Source organism: Halyomorpha halys, unplaced genomic scaffold (assembly GCF_000696795.3).
Source record: "Halyomorpha halys isolate HHAL.00 unplaced genomic scaffold, Hhal_1.1 Scaffold518.1, whole genome shotgun sequence".
NCBI lineage: Eukaryota > Metazoa > Arthropoda > Insecta > Hemiptera > Pentatomidae > Halyomorpha > Halyomorpha halys.
This window is the reverse complement of record NW_027110901.1, coordinates 509765-529937: the sequence shown is the minus strand read 5'-3', so window position 1 is coordinate 529937 and position 20173 is coordinate 509765. Positions and strand designations below refer to the sequence as shown.

The following is a 20173-nucleotide window of genomic DNA, read 5'->3' as shown; positions in this document are numbered from 1 at the left end:
GCCTGCTCTAAAAAATAGCTTACCACTCTTTCATATGTCAATCGGTCTCAGTTGTTTTAATATAGTATTTAAGTTGAAATACAGCGAGAGTTGTGTTATTCAAAAACTATTTATGTTATAAGTATACAATGATTTTTATCGCTCTATCAATTGTGTTCATTAAATCCATATACATCCTTAACATACAGCAATAGCGAAGCATTGCCGGGTCAGCTAGTAGGATACAAAATAAATATCAGAACGTTTCATCAAGCCTGTGTTACGTAAGAACTTATACACATATTCTAAAAACAGAGAATTCTACAAGAAAAGCTTTGAATTAAAAATAAAAGGAGAAAATAATTACACCAATACGTATATATTTCTTTTCATTTGACATGGCGAACGTTTTTGTCTTGCTTTTTCGTTATTAGAAGTCTTAGCGACGGTTGACTTTACAAGACTGGGACCAAAAGACTTTGATCCAAGAGCGGTGTGAAGGCTGGGGCGTGCAGCAGTTTTGTTTGAGTTTGTTACAAACTTTCTTTCTGTTTACACAGTTAATGGAATCAAGCCTAGCCTGCTCAGCGATCACCTGCCCAGTCCTTCTTCATCCCCCCCCCCATCTCCCACCCCCCACCTTAAGCCTCTCTTAATGCTAACATACACAAAAATCAAAATGTTTCCAGAATCCTTTTCCAAGTAAAATATAATTTAAATTGATTACATTAACATTTCACCTTCAAAGTAAATGTTTTTTATTAACAAAATGAAGACCCTTAATCTATGTAATAATAATTCAATTTACAACATAAATCAAGAAATATCATAAAAAGCAAAAAAAATATAATACAAAAAACCAGTGTAACTAACACATTATGGAGGTATCTGTCCCAATTTACTTTTTAAAAAAAAAAGTTAAAATAATATAATTCCAAAATTATTCAATACTGATAATTTTATTGAAAGCATTCTTATCACTTTATTTCATTACTTTTTGTTTTACCGGTGAATCGAAAGAATATATATCCTGCATATTTTTAATAATCAAAATTATATTCCAGTACGAATACAAATGTCTACTAAAGTCAAGTTTAGTATCAGCTATTTGTAACTACAGTTGTGAAGACATTGGAGTTCAACATGAACTTTCCAAAGCTGCCAGCCAGTATTAAATAAAAACCTACCAATAAATATTATTATGTTTAAAGGATAAATATTTGGACCAAAAAAAAATCAAATAAAACGGATATATTTCCTCATAAACAAAAAAATATATATATATAAGATCACTTCTTGATTAAAATATAATCCAAAATTTAAATTAAAATATTTATTAAAACACACTATTTAAAAAAAAACAGATAAAAATTAAACATTACTGAAAATAATAAATATATACGTGTTAAATTTTGAAATAGGCCAACAGAAAAGTCTTTTTCCATAAAAAAAAGTCAGAAGGAGAGAAAAATTGTTCACAGACGAGGAGGGAAAAGATTCCTTACTTCATTATTCTACCGTTAACTTAACTTTTGTTGTTACAGTAATAACTTGATCTTTACTCAATTTAATACTATTTCAAACAAGTATGTAAAAATATATAAAATTTATGGATTTTGTTAGTATTTTTTTTTAAGCCCCTTGGTTAGAGTTCAATTAAAATTAATAATTATTTCGATTAATAATCCTAAAAAGTACAGAAAACTTTAGTATATATGTATTATGTTTTTAGTTATTTAAAGACTAAAACAATTTACATAATCTCTAAACAAAAACTTTTGCTACTTTGTCAAAGTGTACTTGTTTGCTACTCCGTATGAACATAATATAAATATGTTTCTTTTTAACATGATACAAAAATGTTTCTTTTACTCAACTATATATTCAGTTTATGGTTTTATTTTCCTTCGGAATAAGGGATGATTCATTTAAATCTATTTTAGTTTTGAGGGTAAAAAACATTAAAATTAAACCGAAAAATTTCTAAAATCTTTATCACAACAATGTTCTGGCCTTACATAGGCGTTTCCAAAATTAAAATTAAATAATAGTTATTTTGATATAATTCTGTTTTCATAATAGTAAATCATTATTTCAGACCTGGGTCATTGTGTATTTACCCTTATTAACAGACTTAAACTTAAAAAAAAGTCTTACATGAAATAACATATATTTAAATTGTATTATATTTTTTTAGCATATGTACTTAAATTTAGCACTAATGTCAAGAAGAAAATCAAATTTAGTTTAAAAAAAAAAATAATATTAAGAAGCTAAGACTGTTATAGTTTAAATGTTTCTTTAAATAATTTTACTAGGGTGGAATTATATAGAATCTTGATAAATATATAGTAGGCCTGGTAAAGAACTTAAAAGTAAGTAATCTTTCACCTCCTTGATGGTAGAGTAGGGAATTTTCTCCCCTACTACAGGCGCAATCTGTAGGGAAACAGAATGAATCACTCTCCTGAATCTAAAGGTCTGCTCAACTTTTCTTATTTGCTGGGGCAAAACAGAGGATCAAAAATCTTAATTGGGCAGATTATTACAGATTAATAAATCACAGTAGAGAAATTATAACATTAACGAACCATTCAAAGTCAATAATCATATATATTATTTAAAAGTGATAGTAGAAAAATAGTTTTTAATAAAGTCCCTACAAATATTTGAATTGTATTAACATTAACATTATATTATACCATTGTATTATCAAAACATTTTTTAGACTCATGAAAAAGCATTGGTTTTTAATGAACAATATAGAAGAAAAATAAAGCACATAAATTAACCTTTAATTGTTAGCAAATGAATAGCAATAATTTTTAGTAAATGTCTAACAAATATTTAAATTATGTTATCATTAACATTGTTATATTGTTTTGTATTAACCATAGGTATTTTATCAACAATAAGTGGATAAAATAAAACATAAAAATTAGTCCCTAATAGAAAGTAGATAGGTTCTATAGGAACCTAATATTAAAAATTAATACACACAGACAATTTCTGTTTAGAAGTAAAAAAACATAATGTGGAATTAATTTTGAGATATGTAGTATGAATCCATTAATAGTATAATGCACTAAGGTATTAACAATTTTCCTCTTTAGAGAACAAAATCTGCAACACTTTAAACCCACAATATTTTTTTTTTCTGAATTTCAGAGCCGCTTACTAACTTCAAAGCTCAAAAAGTAGTTAAAAAATAATGAAAACAAAATATTTGTCAATTAGTTAATATTCATTGTTTTATTTTGAATACAATCAAAACAATTGATGGTTAATCGATTCAATAAATAGTTTTGAATCCTTAAATCCTACATGGATCAAAAACCATGGACAAAACACAAAGATATTTCTAAAACATTAAAAATAAAGTTTTCAGATTCTCTATAAGCAAATGGAATCAATAATCTCATCATCTGGCACTACTTGATAAAACCTAAGAGTGTGGTATTAAAAAAAAATACTGTTTTCCTAAACCATAATAAACATAAGAAACTCATTTTAAGTAAACTGGTAACAAGGCTAACACAGATACCTTTATACAAAACCCTTTTCCAGCCTGTTTAACTAATGGTTTGGAAACCTGTTCTTTCCTAAAGAGGAATAACAAAACTACAGATCTTTGAGAGAAGGTTCTCAAACCAATCCTCAGCCATTTTACCGAGCAAGAAAAATGGCACTAATAATAAATAATAAAATTGATGAGCTGTCGAAGCTAGAATTAAAATAGTTAAATTGTGTTCCAAATCACATCACATATATTTAAGAAAGCGATTGTATGACAACTGGTAAAGATAAAAATGCTTCATTATTCTTATGGTGTTCCTGAGGACTTATCCCTCTCCAAATAGGGATAGCACATGACTCACAATGATACTGATGGAAAAGTATCTATTATTTAAGACTTTCTAATAACAAACCATGAGATGAATTTATGTCATTATCTATTCTTAAACAACCACACTCTAATTAATCATAAAATTATAGTCATCCTCAAATAGTTTTAAAGATTTTATAGATCTTAACCACCTAACTGTCAGATCCTCCTTTAAAATTAATAAATAAAAACATAAATCATGGCTTTATTGACAAACCAGTGTTATTATTTATTTTTTGTTTTCAAGTCAAAATATTTCACCTTTTCCTCCAATAGCAACCACAATTTACTGAAAAACATATATCTCTGACTTCGAATATCTTCAATATTTTCTTTTTTATTATGTCCTGTTGGAATTTCTTACCCCATTCTATTCAAAAGGTTATTTATATGCTTGTTTTAATAACAAATTTTAATTATTCTGATCTAATTTTTTTTATTTATTGGTAGATTAACAGTTAATTTAATAGACCGAATCTCATTTTTTTTTTTTTTTTAAACCTCTCGAAAAAATCAAAATAACACTATTTAAAACAGGGCATAAATTAATAGTAAATAAAACTTATATTTATATACATAAATAACTGTATATACAAAAAAACTGTATATACATAAATACAGCTCCAAGATTTTTTCTCTAACAAAAATGAAAACTGAGCAATCCAATAGTTGTTATTATTATTATTATTATTATACTAAAAAACTCATAAATAAAACCGTTATGAAGGAAAGGAGAGAAAAGAAAAGAAAGGAAACTACGAAATTTATATAAAGATGTTTCCAGAGTGTAGTCAGGCTGAGATGACTTCATCGGGCTGGCTGTAACACCCATAGAGATGACCATGAGATCCCAAGGAAAGTCATCATGAAGGAGCTACACCAGAGAAGATTGAGTTAAATCAGGAAAACTTATTCAAAAAAGTAAGTTCACAGTGCACAATAGAATCAATACCTTATAATACCCCTGGTAGTAAAAGGATGCATAACATCAACCTAAACATTTTTGCATGTACCCTACTTTCCTTTTCCTTATTAATGGAGGGTGCGAAAAAAAAAAAAAAAATTTAATAAATTTCAAGAAAATGAAATAGCCGGTATATGTATATATGTATTTGTAAATGCCTTTTTCTTTGCTCCAGGAGGTAAGAAAAAACAATATATATTTTAATAAATAAAACTAACGTTATGATCTGCTCATAAACAGCTGAGAGGCATTTTAAGGTAAATTAGTAAAAAATTATAGTTCTTTAACTTATAGTGTTCTCCCAAAGAGTTGGTAGGCTTTTGAAGGGTTGTTTTTTGTGAAAAAAGACACTGTTATGGGTAGTCAACGAACCAGACCAATTAAACAGTCTGAGCTCCTAAGGAGGAAGGTGAGCGATGCTTCCAGTTTCTATGAAACATTGTCAGGCTGATGAAAAGAGAATCCTAAAAGGTCTTTTATAAAAATTTATTTTAAAAAATCTAGTCAATAAAAAACATCTAATTTAAACGACATTGACTCAGAAAAGCACCAAACTGCTGCATTTGATAAATCATTTTTTACCTTAGCTACATATATATGGAACTGCATTTCCTCTAACATAGGTCATGTACCAACCCTTTCCTCGTTTAAAACCATTATATTTAATAACCTTTTACTAAACCAATCTAATCCAATATAATAGTACAAATGTAACTATCTTTTTATTTCATTTTTTTTATGTATTTAGTCAGTTAGTTTTTTTAATTTATTTTATATTTTTATATCTGTATCTAAACTTATTTATATATGATTTTAGTTTAAGTTATAATTAAGTGTAGCCACACTGTTTTTGGCCACTATATGTCGTAAAATTAAAATCACCCTAAAATTGTTCTGAAGGGACCTAGTCCCAGAATAATAAACTATTTTTCATCTTAATATTATCAGTGAATCTACATCACAACAATCATTCAACCAAATTCAAGTGTCAGGTCAGCAAATCTTATCCAGAATTTAAATAGATAAATAGCCTGACAACATTAAATAGTATTCCAAACATCCTAGTCAGTAATTTGTTTCGACCACTGTTGCAATGGATGATAAACCTATTGGAACACCAGTTGTTCACAAGCCATTACAACTGACAAAAAAAAAATTACCAAAAAAAGTTACATAAATGCCTATTCTTAAAAATTATTGTGAATATTAATGATTAATTACTGTTGGCTAATCTTTAATACTTATAAGACCTATATCATATAAAATAAAAAGATGTTTGGTTATTTTCTCGATAAAAACTAACAAAACAATCAGAACATATTTAGTACTTATATAGATCCCAAATTCAGGCTATAAAAAATGATCTTCCATTCAAAATTTCTCGAAAAAAATACTTTTAATTTCATAAATAAATTGATATAAGTGAACAAATGAATATGCTTCGATAAATCAACCAATCGTTGAAGAATCAATTCTTGTGACATTTAATATGTTTTAAATAGATTAAGAAACATAATGAAATATTAAAAAAAATTAACAAGTTTTTCATTCAGTAAGTCAACAAAACTAAACTTATTCAGGTCTGTAAAAAAAAATAACCTACAAGGCATAAGACAGAAGTTTTAATATAAGGTGTTTAAATCACATAACAAACCATATAGTATTCAATTTATTATTTGTTTACCATTAACAGTAATATTATGTACAAGTGACTTAAATAAAATAATTTGCTATCACAACACAGTTTAGATTTGTAATAGGTACAGTGTTGTAATACATCAATTTTATCATTACCACTGACTGTTCCTATGATTGATACTATTTATTACTCTTTGTACATTATGATTTCTAATTGTTCATATAAACTCACAGTATCAATAAGTCTTAAAAATTTCAACTATAAAAACACACATTACTCCAAATAACATAAATTGGAGGTAAATTAAACAAATAATGGCCTTCTAGTTCATTTAATATACTAACCAACTTTCCTGGTCTAAAATATAACTAACATAATATAATAAAACAATTAAAATGAAAACTATAGTTAACTCGGCAGCGAACTGAATCTGGCTAAAATTTACACAGCTCAGCAGTAGATAAAACCAATGCTATCATAATTCATCTGAAACGAAAAATTGTATTTAAAAAATAACAACCAATTTTTCTTTGGTTTTATCATCATTTATTTATTACTTCTAAAGACAAAAAAATATGTAAATAACATATAATTCAACTCTGCTAACGTAATAAAATTATATTGTGTACACATTATAATTTAACATACCCTGCACTTTCTTTGTACTTGGATGCTAAAGTCTTTTGTTGTTCAATGAAATATAAATTCTGAGTTTTCTTCATTTGTTGTTGTTCAATATCTCTAATGACACCTTCCCTCATTTTTTCACGATCATACTGTTGCTTCCAATGCACATAGTATATTATACCAAGACTAGAAGCTGTACACAGAGTAAAAGTAATTTTAGAAGCAAGTGACATTAATTATCATTTTAATCATACACAAGCCTTTTCAAATCACTCTTTGCATTTAATCATTTTTCATTCAGCTTGGAACCGTTCACTTCTCTAACAAAGAGCTATGTTACATGTTTGAGATGAAAGTTTCTAAACTTGCTCTGATGCACTCATCCCAGGGCATTAGTGCTCATCTTCATTAAAAGTCTTCTAATATTTTGATTCCTTGCTATTTCTTTTGTAATATCGCACTATAAATAAAACTGTTGGTTTCATAAATGAAAGTTTTTACTATTTCAATGAAAACCTATACTAATCAAAATACATTCAAACACATATATCTCTACTAAAGGATAAGAAGAGAAATTCAAGAAAGAAACTAAACATGAAATTCGTAAAAGAAAATTGAAAATTAGGTGAGAAGCCGTAATTCTTAGCTCCGCATGATGGACTGGTGCGACAAACCGACCTCCGTCGTATAAAAAAAAGTTGTAAAATTCTTCGCGCTTTTGGTCCAGAATTTATTGATGGCTCTATGAGTCGCCAGCTCACAGTTTATGACAATGCATGTTATTGATCTAGGCTTACGTAACGATTGCTTAAGAGCTTACAGCTGTACTATATAGGCAATAAATAACAAAATAACTCAATCAGGGCCTTGTTTCATAATAAAGTACAAACTAATAATATTAGTCTTGTCTATTTAACTTAATACAATCACACTGAATTGTACAATAGTAACTTTTACTTTATTACTTTTTCACTCCTGTAATATCACTAATAGTCCTCCCTATTATGAAAAAAAATAAGTATTAGTGTAATTAACTCTTTATGTCTATACTTGTATTTTGAACTAATACTATTAGCTTTCATTATGAAACAGGGCCCTGGTCTCACCAGAAGCTGCATAGCATGAAGAGATTCAGAAGTCTTCCTGCAGGGGACGGGCGCATTCTGTGGTGATCAATGGGTTTCTATGATTGATGCTGGAGCACACAATTCTGTGTCGTTACACTGCATTCAGGTTAGTAAATATTTTAGGTTGTGAGAGATCAAAAACAATAGGAAAGGCACATGATGAAATTACGTTTCTCAAATAACACCGAAAACACTCAGAGTTCTTAAGTCAAACCACGCGAAACGCGAAACATTTAGTAATTACTTTATTGTTTACATAAAATTCCCTCATTAACAACTTTTATGAATAAATCTAGAAAATCCCGTAAGTCTTTTCCAATAAGCTAACGTTAATTGTTAAAATTTCCTGATGTTGACAATAATATGATCGTAGTGAATTCTGAAGATGAGTCTAAAATGGATTCAAACCCTTCAGATTTGAATATTTCTGAACGATCGTCAATATATTTTTGATAATTTAATTGTGATATTCTATATTTTATATAAATTTCAACATATTTTTTCTTATATGTTATGTCTATTCTATTTCATTTTTGAATTATAACTTCATTGTTTTAATCAAATCCTAAATAAAATATTTTATTTGACTATTATCAAATATGGGGCAGGCCCCAGTTTAAAAATTGTATTTTATATACATTAGTGAAGGACAGGAATAGGCAAAATCGTTGTATTTCATTTTGATCTAAAAAAGCTTGAGTAGAAGTAAATTTTGCCTTTCCGCTATAGTTGGAATAATTAGGCAATCTGAAGATAACATACCGTTTTTATACAGTTTTAAATACGTAACAGAGTAGAACAAAATTTCATAAATAATGTTAAATACAATAAATCACAATAGAGTTTATCAATAGATTGATTACAATTGCCGATTTACTGACAGCTCAACCACAATCTATGAATGTTTCAAATAATTAAAAATATTTTTGAAATGTAAAAATTTGATGTCCTTATATTGACTAAAAATACACCACTACGAATTTTGATGTGATATTTTATCAGTACGATTCTATTTCATACGTATATTTGGACCGGGTAAAATATTTAAATTTTAAAGATGTGATTCTCTCGTTTCTCTAAAAAAGTAATTATAATCGATTTGAATTTTAATTACTAAAAATATTGCGTGAACATTGGGCACTTAGATATTTCTATTTTGGTACACGGATCTATTGGAGTTAAAAGTGGAAGTTATTTTGCAAAAAAAAAATTATATTACTTTTATAATATATAAATGCGCCAGGATATTTGGCAATTTGTTTTCATATATTTAACCAATTCTCCAAAAAATTTCAAGAGTAATATATTATCTGAAAAAAGAAATGGTTCGATTTCACACTTGTATACACAGCACAATAGATAAATATTGAATATAGTCAGTTCACATCTGCTATGGAATGTAAATTTATATAGATCAATAACAAGATACAATTCCCTTTCTTTATCCTTCCCTTTATTCTGTTTAAATGATGGGCAGGATAATGATGTTTCTTCTGGCTTTCGGTACTTTGTTACTTACGGTTCTGACTACCTCTGCAACTGAAGTCGCAGTGAAACCAAGTAGGTAGACTATTAAATTTGTTGTATTAAATACAAATGATTATTCGGTTAATGTTGGTTTATGTTAGTTTGGACATAAAATAAATAAACAGATGATGTTATAATATAATGGTAATATATTCTTATTAATAACACATAGTTTATTTTTTTCTGTAAAGTGCTGGAAGATTTTTAAATAAATAGATATTTTGTTGGTGTTAATTCTTTCTTTCACGATTAATGGTTAATACTAGGTTAGACGATTCAGCATCTTCCTCATAATATTAATTTATTTGAATTTCCAAATCAACAAACTGGTCTTTGCATTCACACGGCTTTACTTGCTCCTTAAGATGCAATCTAATTCAAACATCGTTTGCTGCATATTCTAAAATATACATCCTATGAAGATTTTTCACCTTACTTTTTTTTTTAAATTGAAACCTTGTAGAAATTTAATTTAAGTATCATTTAAATGAGCAAAATTCTGGGTAATGCATAGTATTCGAATCATTGGAAGACATAAACATGGGATCAAAGTAGACTGTACAACAAACTGTATCTTCGTTAATAATGGTGCGATCTAAATTTTTGTTTTATTGTTTGTGAATAAATTAATTACATTTTAAGTGATTAAATAAAATTTCACAATACAAATAAGAGTACGTACTTAGATTTCTTAGAATGTTCTATCTCTTTTTCATACTTCTTCTTTAGAGTACTTAAGTGAAATATGCTCTATTTTGTCTACATCTATGTCATCTTTTTTTCTTTTCTATCTTAAGCGTGTCTCAATAGGCGAACTAGTTAATTATTTGCTGGTATTTTAGAGACTCGAGGATCTGTGTTCGGAATCTTCCAATTTTTTAATATTAAATTGATTGCTCCTAATAAACATAAATAATTTATTTATGCTTTAATCCTTAAAATAATTTTCTAGAAATTTAATTAGTAACTAATATCATTTTGTAATTATTAGAACCATCCGATCCTGTCTCATTTCTCTGCCATGAAGGAGAGTTCATTATTAAAACTAGAAGGAACCATTCGGAAGCTAACAGAGCAAGGCCAGGTAAAGTAATATTCTATAAAATAAAACTTTTACAATTTATAGGCTAATAGATATACAATTCAGCGTCGTAAGATAAAACAACTAAAACTCATCTGACCAATATAATTCATCTTAGATAACTAATAAGTTAATTTATTAAATTAAACGGTGCAGGACAGTGAAACTGGACTGTGGTCAGTCTCGTGCTGATTTAGTTCACAGAGCAACTTTATTCTTTAAACTTCGATTACTAGGTGCAAAAAAGATCAAAGCTCATTAAAGCATCTTTAAATAAGAAGTGATACTGTAAATATTAAAGAGTTTCAGTATATGTACATGCTGGGATATATTTTGAGTGATATTAGATCTCAAGAGCTGCAAAATGTTTATATAGACCATGAACAGAGAGATGTATTTTTGAATAACTATCTCTTAAAGCGAGCTATGGCTTTTTTAAAATTTTTTTTTTTGGCACTACTCTTTTTTCAATATCATCTATGACGAAAATTTCAAAGAAATAAGTTTTTGACTAGGAGCTGCAAACCGCCCAAGATCGATTTCCAGGTAAAATAATGCTTGGAAATAACTAATTGGAGAAAGAGCACCCTTTTATCGCTTTACTTTTAAGGGAAGAGTGAGTGGTAAATGAAGATATTTATTCGAAGATCAATTTTGGAGAAACTTCATTGGAATGAAACTCATAAATTTTTATGCAAAATGCGAGCAGTTGGGAAGTGCAAGAGGCTGAGAGATAGTTTTATTAGAACGACGATCCATTCAAGGTTACTTATGCCAGGTTTTTTGAGTATACCACTTTTCAAATTTCCAGAAGATATAAAGGATAAATAACTGAATTTTAATAAAGTTAAAACTTTACAAAATCAGAAAAAAACTTTTTAGATTTAAAAGAAAATTTGAATTTTTGTCGAAAAATTGTGTTTCCAATAAATCTGTGGAATGAGTTCATAATAAAATTTAAGAATGCTTTCTATACTCTTTTGTACTAGTTTATCCAATAGACATTTTCTAACATCTGTTGTAGTGTTGTAAAAATTATTGAAAAACGTTTTCACTAAATAAAAAAAATCTTTTCTTAAATTTTAGAGGCATGACACTAAATAGTACTCAAAATAAAAATCCTTTTTTCTGTACATTTTTTACTTTATAGGAAACTTTTCTACTGTATACCATTTACAAAAAAAAACAAATCGGCCCAGCCTTTTGTATATTTATAACGTGTAATGTTTAATATTTATAGTGTATTTATTTGTAAAATTTATGAGACCAATTTAATAAAATTAATTAATTGAAAAATAAAAATGTTTCTATATCCACGATTTAATATAAGCATACATGCATAGGTTGTAAAAATTCAGTTACTTTGTTTTGTATTTCCGAATTAGTGTTTTCACTGCACTTTATTTTATTTTTCCTTTTTATCGCTTGTTGAAGGAAAAGGTAGAGGAAGTGTGTACTCATATATGCCCCAAAAAAAAAACTTGAAAAATATTCTTTACTCTTAAAATCGAATTTGTATCTTACTTCAATATCTTTCTAGCTTGATAGTCAATTATTACCTGAGCGAATATAATTAATATATATAAAAAAAAGAAAATCTCTTCAATTTCTAAAAAATTGCATATTAAGGTACAAATTATAAAGTTTGTGTATGTCTGACGATATCAAGATGCAGAGAGTGTTTAATTTTATCACGTGTAAGGAAGCTCAATTCTTTCAAGTGGCTGTAATTGTTTGAAAATAATAAGTGATATCCTTCATAATTTTAATTGCTGACGTTCGATGAAAGACCGCTTCAAGAAGTGCTGTGAATTGGCCAATTAACTTGCATATACTCAGTCACTAGGTGATTATTTCAGGCATCCAAAAAAAAAAAATATATTGATTACAAATATTAGATAATAATTACAGGTTAAGAGTATATTATTAGTACGTTGTATTCGGCTTATGAAAAGAATTATCCTTTTTCAAGGTACAGGAAAGTGTGCTCACTTGAAGATGATGAGATGCTATTTAAAAATAATATTCTGAGAGTTTTAAATAATATTTTATGACATATCAAAACATAAAACTTTTTAACATTTTACATTATTTATTAAATTTAATAATCTTATCCTATTTAAATAATTTTAGTGTGTTATTATAATTTGTGGTATATAACTAACAATGAAAATGATCTATAAAAATATTTAGCCAATGGTTACTTTCAGAAACTGAATTACTTATTTACGACTCCTAGTATATTTACCTGCTTAACTAGTTGTTAAATCTTATCTAATTTTCTTTTATAATCGTATTCAACTCGTAGATTCATTCAACTTGAAATAAAAATTTATTTTTTAGGCGAGTGGAAAACAGCTTGCGAAAATGAGAAACTGGAACTAGACTGTGGTAGAGGTAAGACGGTAAGAATCATCGATGTGGAATACGGAAGGAGTGACGGATTTACCTGCCATCGTTATCCACACTTTTTCTTGTCATGTTCTTCAAGCGAAGCATATCATAAGGTTCATCAAAGGTATAATATTATCCATTTAGCAATTACAATTAAATTGTACCTAAGTGATCAAATGTAATTTTAGAAAACATATTTTGAAAATTAAAAAAGTTACACGAACCTAGACTAATTTTGAAAAAAAAAAACACGTATATGTGTGACTCTAGTGTATTTTTCAACTACCTGATGAGTTTAATTATTTTTTGTTTTGCTATTATCTTTTTAAGTATGATAATTATTTTTAATCACTAATTAAGATAAAATTAGAAAGTTTCTAAGTAAAATTTCGAGACTGGTAGTTTTTATAAATAACTAGCTGACCCGGTAATGCTTCACTATTGCCATATTTGAAAATATATTTAGATATTTAGTGAACACAAATGCAAGATTGATATAAATTATTGTATTTAGTTAAAATTAATTATTACGATTTGGTGACATAAAATTAAACTAATAAGGAACAAAACAGAAATTTGTACTTTGTTTTAAAAGCTATATCAATTAATTTTTTTTCTGAGCGACAAACAAAAAACGATAAATTTTGTTCATAACTCTTTTTCGAATATTTTGAAAACAGCACGTAAATCGGTCCAGTAATCAAAAGTTTATTGTGGACAAAGATTTGACCATCCCTTTTATATAAATAGATAACAAAAATTATGTAAATAGTCTCAACCTTCTTTATTGTGTTGACATGTATTATGTTTTTTTTTTATACAAAAAAGATATTAAATGTCCAACGTTTTGGCCGATAGGACCATCATTGAGGCCGATCTAATAAAATAACATCTTTAATTATAACTTATTATCAACAGTATCAAAAACATTATTAATCGTAATTTGCATAACCTTAATTTTAGTTAAGGTTATGCAAATAATAATTAAAAACGTTTTTGATATTGTTAATAATGAGTAATAGTTAAAGCTGTTATTTTATTAGATTGACCTAGATATTGGTCGGATCGGCCGAAACGTTGGACATGTAATAAGTTCTGATAAAGAAGGTTGAGACTATTTATATAATTTTGTTACTATTAATAAAATTTTATTTTAAAATACTTTCGTGTGTGTTATTTTTTTTTTATTAATAGATAACAAGCATATTTAAAAACGAAACCTTGAGACACTCGAAAAATAGTGAATAACAAACCAATCAACATTTAGCCAATTTAAAATCGCATAAATTTAAATCAAAGACAGCTCATCTTACTCTAGCGACCCAAATAAATCAACTCTAAAACAGGAACGGATCCAGATATTTTCTTGACGGGAGAAAGCGAAAAAAGAACAAAAGAAAATTTTAAGTGTACAATATATTCCATCAAAATTAATAATATTTTGCGGCTGAAGCCAATAAGACAAGAATCTTGCGGATTTGCATGATATTAAAGCGCTCAACGAAGTTGTCAAGGATAAACTACTAAGAAAATTTTTAAAATAATCCTTTCTCAAGAGACATAGACAGAAGAAATTTTATTCCAAACACTATAGGGCTTTTGATCGAGTCTGGCACCCAGAACAGTTATACAAGATCCGTAAATTTCTACCCCCTACATACTTCCTCAGTATCCGTTCTTATCTCTCCGACAGATTATTTCAAATAAATCACAACAGCGCTTATTCATCCCTATTCTGTCAGTATGCTGGTGTGCCTCAAGGTAGTATCCTAGGTCCTATCCTTTATACAGTTTTCACAGCTGACATCCCAACCCATCCTAACTCTATCCTCACCATGTATGCCGATGACACATGTCTATTGTCAGTGAACAATGATCCTTTGTACAATGTATCCCAAACCCTCCAATTCCACATCACCATCCTTGAAGAATGATGCCAAAACTGGAGGATTAAAATTAATTCCAATAAATCCCACCAAATCACAATTACCCTTCGTCGTAAGCCCATGACTTCTTGCCCTACAGTATCCTTTAATAATACCCCTCTTATTCCTGTCGAACAGATCCGTTACTTAGGACTACATCTGGACCAACGACTGACGATGGACATGGAATACAAGACTAAAAAAGACAAGCAACTGCTCGTCGATTCCGAATATTACAACACTTACTCGACAAACGGTCTAAATTGCCAATCCATTACAAAAGACTAATCTACATGACTATTATAAGGCCTATCTGGACATACGGAGTTGAGCTTTGGGGCTTCAACCATCAAATTCCTCCCGAATCCAATCTTTACAGTCCAAATTCCTTCGTAAAATCCTTAATGCTCCTTACTTTGTCACAAATCAAGTCATCCAACAGGACCTCAATGTTCTATATATTGCCGATTTGGCCAGAACCAGATACCATTCCTACCATGATGAACTTCTCAACCACCCAAATCCACTTGTTTCTAACCTGGTTTCTCCTTCATTACCTAATAATCCCTCTAGGTCTCTGAAAAGAAGATGGCCTCGAGATCTCTAGAAATGTTATTGGAGTTCTATCAGTGGGTAGATTCTCCACATATTTGTATCATGTCAATTGGTAATTTGAAATAAATTCATTCTATTTAATTAAAATTTTAATAGATCGTAGGTCTTCCAAGAAAACAAATTAGCGAGAAAATAAAAATAAAAATTTTAAATTAGGTTTTTGAGAAAAGTTAACTCATTTTAAGCTATTTAGTGTCCCATATCCTTTGAAAGAAATGGAATATGATACCTATCGGATATATGTAGCTAAATTAGATAAACTCCTTCAGCAATTCCAAAACATGTTCTCTATTTTTTAGCACTTTTTTGAGGACTTGTTTGCTCTGTAATTCTAATACGAGTGGGCATATTTCAATAAAATTTTTCAACTCAATACCTATTCAATATCTGAGCAAAATACGAAGAACATCTGAGATGTGGTTCGAAAGTGTGTAGAGTTGACGTGGAATGACCTGAATATTCGCTTTTTCTGACTTATTTTAATTCAAACTAGAATTTATGTATCGAAAAAAAAATATTAGTAAAATTTATAGAATTATATATTATAAATATAATATAACAAATGATATGATTCTTCAAATTCATAAAAAAATAAACTAAAATTTAAAAAACTATTTGTTTTTATTACCTTATAGATTGGGCTATAAGATGATTTTCACCTTAAATACTGAAATAACCAACCAACTTAAATTATACGATAAGCTATAAAGTTGCACATTAGTGAATGTAGGCTAATCTATTGATCGAGATATTTTTCTAAGATTGCTCAATAATTTAAATAACATTATTAACACGTGAAAGAATTCAATTATCATAATTTAATAAATAAAATTGATTATTCTGATCATTCCATTAACACCTAACTATTTTATTATTACAGTATCTCTTAATTTATTATTAATATATCACAATAAGCAATATTATATGTTTGCAATTTCAATAATTTTCAGGTGTGACAATAAAGAAAAGTGTACGATCGTAGCTAACACAGATGAATTCGGTGATCCTTGCCCAGGCATCATCAAATATTTGAAGGTTAAACACAGGTGCGAACCAGGTGAGCACTGAGCATCACAGTCAAATATTTATTTCATAAACAAATTTCTGAATTTAAATATTTCAGTGGGTTGAGTACGTAGGATCAGTCGATTATATTCAATGAGTACCAGTAATTGCAATCATAAAGTAAAGAATGATTTAAATAAAATAAATTGTATCCATTTAAGTCTCAAAACACACTTTATAATTATTTTAAATGTATAACGTTTCGGCCAACCTGGTATCCTAAGGACAATCTAAACTATAGATTTCCACCTCACGTCCAACTATTAAATTTTTTTTTTTTTTGGCAGGTTATTCTGCCCAGGTCTAATATTTTTAGTTAATTTAACTTTTTTTTTTTACTTGTTTATTTTCAATTTTTAATGTTTCTATTACAATTTATGTTTTATTGTATTTATAAATATAAATTTATATCTATTAATAAACAATAAAACCATTCTCGAAGAAGTGATAAGATTATATATAAAGTACAGAATGACTTTCTCTTCAAATTGAAAGATTTAAACATATAAAAAAAAAGAATAATAAATTTGGAAATGTATCTCTAGATGCTTATTTGAAAGGTAATTAAATTCTCGAATAAACGAATCCGAAAAATAATCTTAATCAGAGCAATATTCAGGAAGATATAGAAAAAGTTTATAAAGGACTCGGCAACCAAACGGCAAGAAAATCGTATAATGACACTAAATATTTGAGATTTAGAATTCAAGACCAGGTCACCCCACGATAATATTAATTTTAATTACCATACGCTTGTTCAACGGTGTCCTTACAGCTATCACTAGAACCATTACGGACTAATCTGGTGCGACCTAGCTGTCGCTGTTCACATCTAAGGAATTATCATAATCTTTAGCCATATTATCATGATACTTTAATTTGTAATAATTGTGCAAATACCTTAACTTAACTTTCAAACATTTAATATACTCTAATATTCCTAAATATATTATTTGAATCAATAAAGATCACAATAGAATCTTCTGATCCACTAAAAGCTAACATCTTACAAGTAGAATCTCCCAATGGCATTTTTAAGCATAAAAGTGCCACTATGGCAATCGTAGCACCGACAAGTCAATCCGATTCTTAGGTTCACTTTCTAAGGAGCCAGTGGGTAATAATATTAATCAGTGGATCATAACATCCCAACTCAGTTTAAATATAATATTCCAGTTTGCATTCTATGGGTCTCTCTTCCCAGCCGTAACCTCTCTCCGTTCGTTGACCTAAAGCGAATTCCTGTAGGACCTGCTATCCCCTTCACGACCGCACGCGAAAACATTACGGATTGGAGTATCTACCTGCGAAGATTTACAGCGATAACCCGTAAAACTCGCTAATATTCCTGGCAATTCACCTCCTGTCCACCTTACATTACCTATTGAACATGCATTGTCAAGGCATTTTGATATAGAGTACCTCGACTCTTAAATTGGTACCAGGACACAATACATCGACCCTAGATTTTTTTTTTTTTTATTAATATTATTAATACTTTTTTATTAATTATCGTTATAAATATATTCAATTTAATTTATAAACCAAAAAAATTTCAGCGTTTTTTTTTATTTTAGAAGGTAATTAAAAAATATAGAAATATATTTTTCTCTATCATTATATTGAAACTTATTGATCATCTATAAATAAAACATCTTAAACCATTTGTTACAGTTGTGCCAGGTACACTGAAGAAAGTTGTAATTTGCGAGAATGATCGCAAGACATTGACCTGCCCTAAAGGAACATACCTCATGATAGCTGATGCATCTTATGGAAGAACGGATAAAACTACCTGCCCGCATCCGAACATTTTGAATACCAATTGCTCTGCTAAAAATGTCATGGACATCCTAGGCGCAAAGTAAATATATGAATTATTTATTCAAACAAATATTATAATTAAGTCTATTATGTCTAATTATAACTATCAATGAGAGGTAATTAGAATTCAAAAACTATATCTGAATATGGTCATACATATACGTATAATTTAATTCAACTTTATAAACTTATACCGATGAAGTATACATAGTTTGCGACATTGGTATGTCTTAAATACTACATAATTAACCAATGAACACTAAGCAAACCGAATAGTGTATTGAGTTCGTAATGAGCTGACTAGAAAATACATTTCAAGGGAGAAAACTGACAGTTTCTATTTTCACTATATACGGAATATATAGTAAGGCGAAGTGTTGCGATCATAGGAAATTTCGAATTCGAGTTTTTGACGGAAACCTACCTTTGAGGTTCTCCTGAGTCCAAATAACTAAGTCTCGCCTGTGTGAACAGACTAGCTCAAAAAAGAAATGCACGAAACTGAAATCCCATATTTAAATCAATTGTGTTCCTGGGATGTTACAGCAACTTTTTCCGTTAAATCGACTGACTGGAAGTACCATTTTATAGAATCGATTTTACACATGTTTTCGATTTTCTCAATGATTTAACTGTATACATCAGTGTAAAACTAGAATGCCAACTAAGTGTTAAACTCACTAAAACAGTTTAAGAGGGCTCGGATGCCGAATTATCAAAAAATCTTCTAATTATCAAAAGTACCTTCAATTTTGTTTATTGTGTGATTTATGTTTTTAATTTCAATCACTCCTCTCTGCATAAATTACCCACTGGCTATTTATCCCGTACTGCCGAATTATATGCCATCTTAGAAGCCCTCAAATACATTATTCAATCCACAGAATATAATTTTGTAGTTTTTACAGATTGTAGGTGTGCATTAATATTAATAAATAATATTATAAACAAAAATATCTGTAATACCCAAATGGAAATAATAAAAAACCATTAACAAAGAATAAAAGGAAACAAACAAATAATATTTAAGTGGATTAAGGGTCACATAGGGATTCCAAATAACGAGATAGTTGATAAAATGGCTAAATTAGCCATTACAACAGGTCATTCGGTAGTCACTTAGTTTGCTTACACCAATTATTATAAAATCATTAAATTAGATCAGAACAACAACTGGCAAAACATGATCGGGATACCCCTATCGGGCAGTTATATAATTCGAAAACCGTGGTTCTCACGAGCAATCATGGGGAAAGACATCACAACAACTTATATTGAACTTAGGACGAATCATGGAATTGCAATAACTACCTGCACGAAATAGGCATAACTGAAACTTTTCAATGCAAAAACTGTAGTGATGATGAGCCCCTTAAATTTATAACACTTTAATGCCAAGTATGCAAAAAAATAACGAGCAATATTGTTCAAAGATCTATGTACAAATCAAAACATTGTTTATGATAGTATATTAAAAGTAACAGACTATACAAAAATATGTCACATCCATAAATATTTGA

The 20173-nt window shown here is 28.7% G+C and overlaps 1 protein-coding gene across 1 annotated transcript in view; it reads left to right on the top strand.

Annotated features, from left to right (window-relative positions):
* The first annotated feature begins 9621 nt into the window (after window positions 1-9621).
* The window catches only part of LOC106683805 (uncharacterized), a 42642-nt gene continuing 32090 nt past the window's right edge, over window positions 9622-20173 (top strand). The window contains exons 1-5 of the mRNA XM_067048993.1: window positions 9622-9782; window positions 10741-10833; window positions 13174-13348; window positions 16715-16821; window positions 18504-18693. Of these exons, the coding sequence (XP_066905094.1) occupies window positions 9689-9782; window positions 10741-10833; window positions 13174-13348; window positions 16715-16821; window positions 18504-18693 (659 nt within the window). The 5' untranslated portion in view covers window positions 9622-9688. The remainder of the gene's footprint in view (window positions 9783-10740; window positions 10834-13173; window positions 13349-16714; window positions 16822-18503; window positions 18694-20173) is intronic.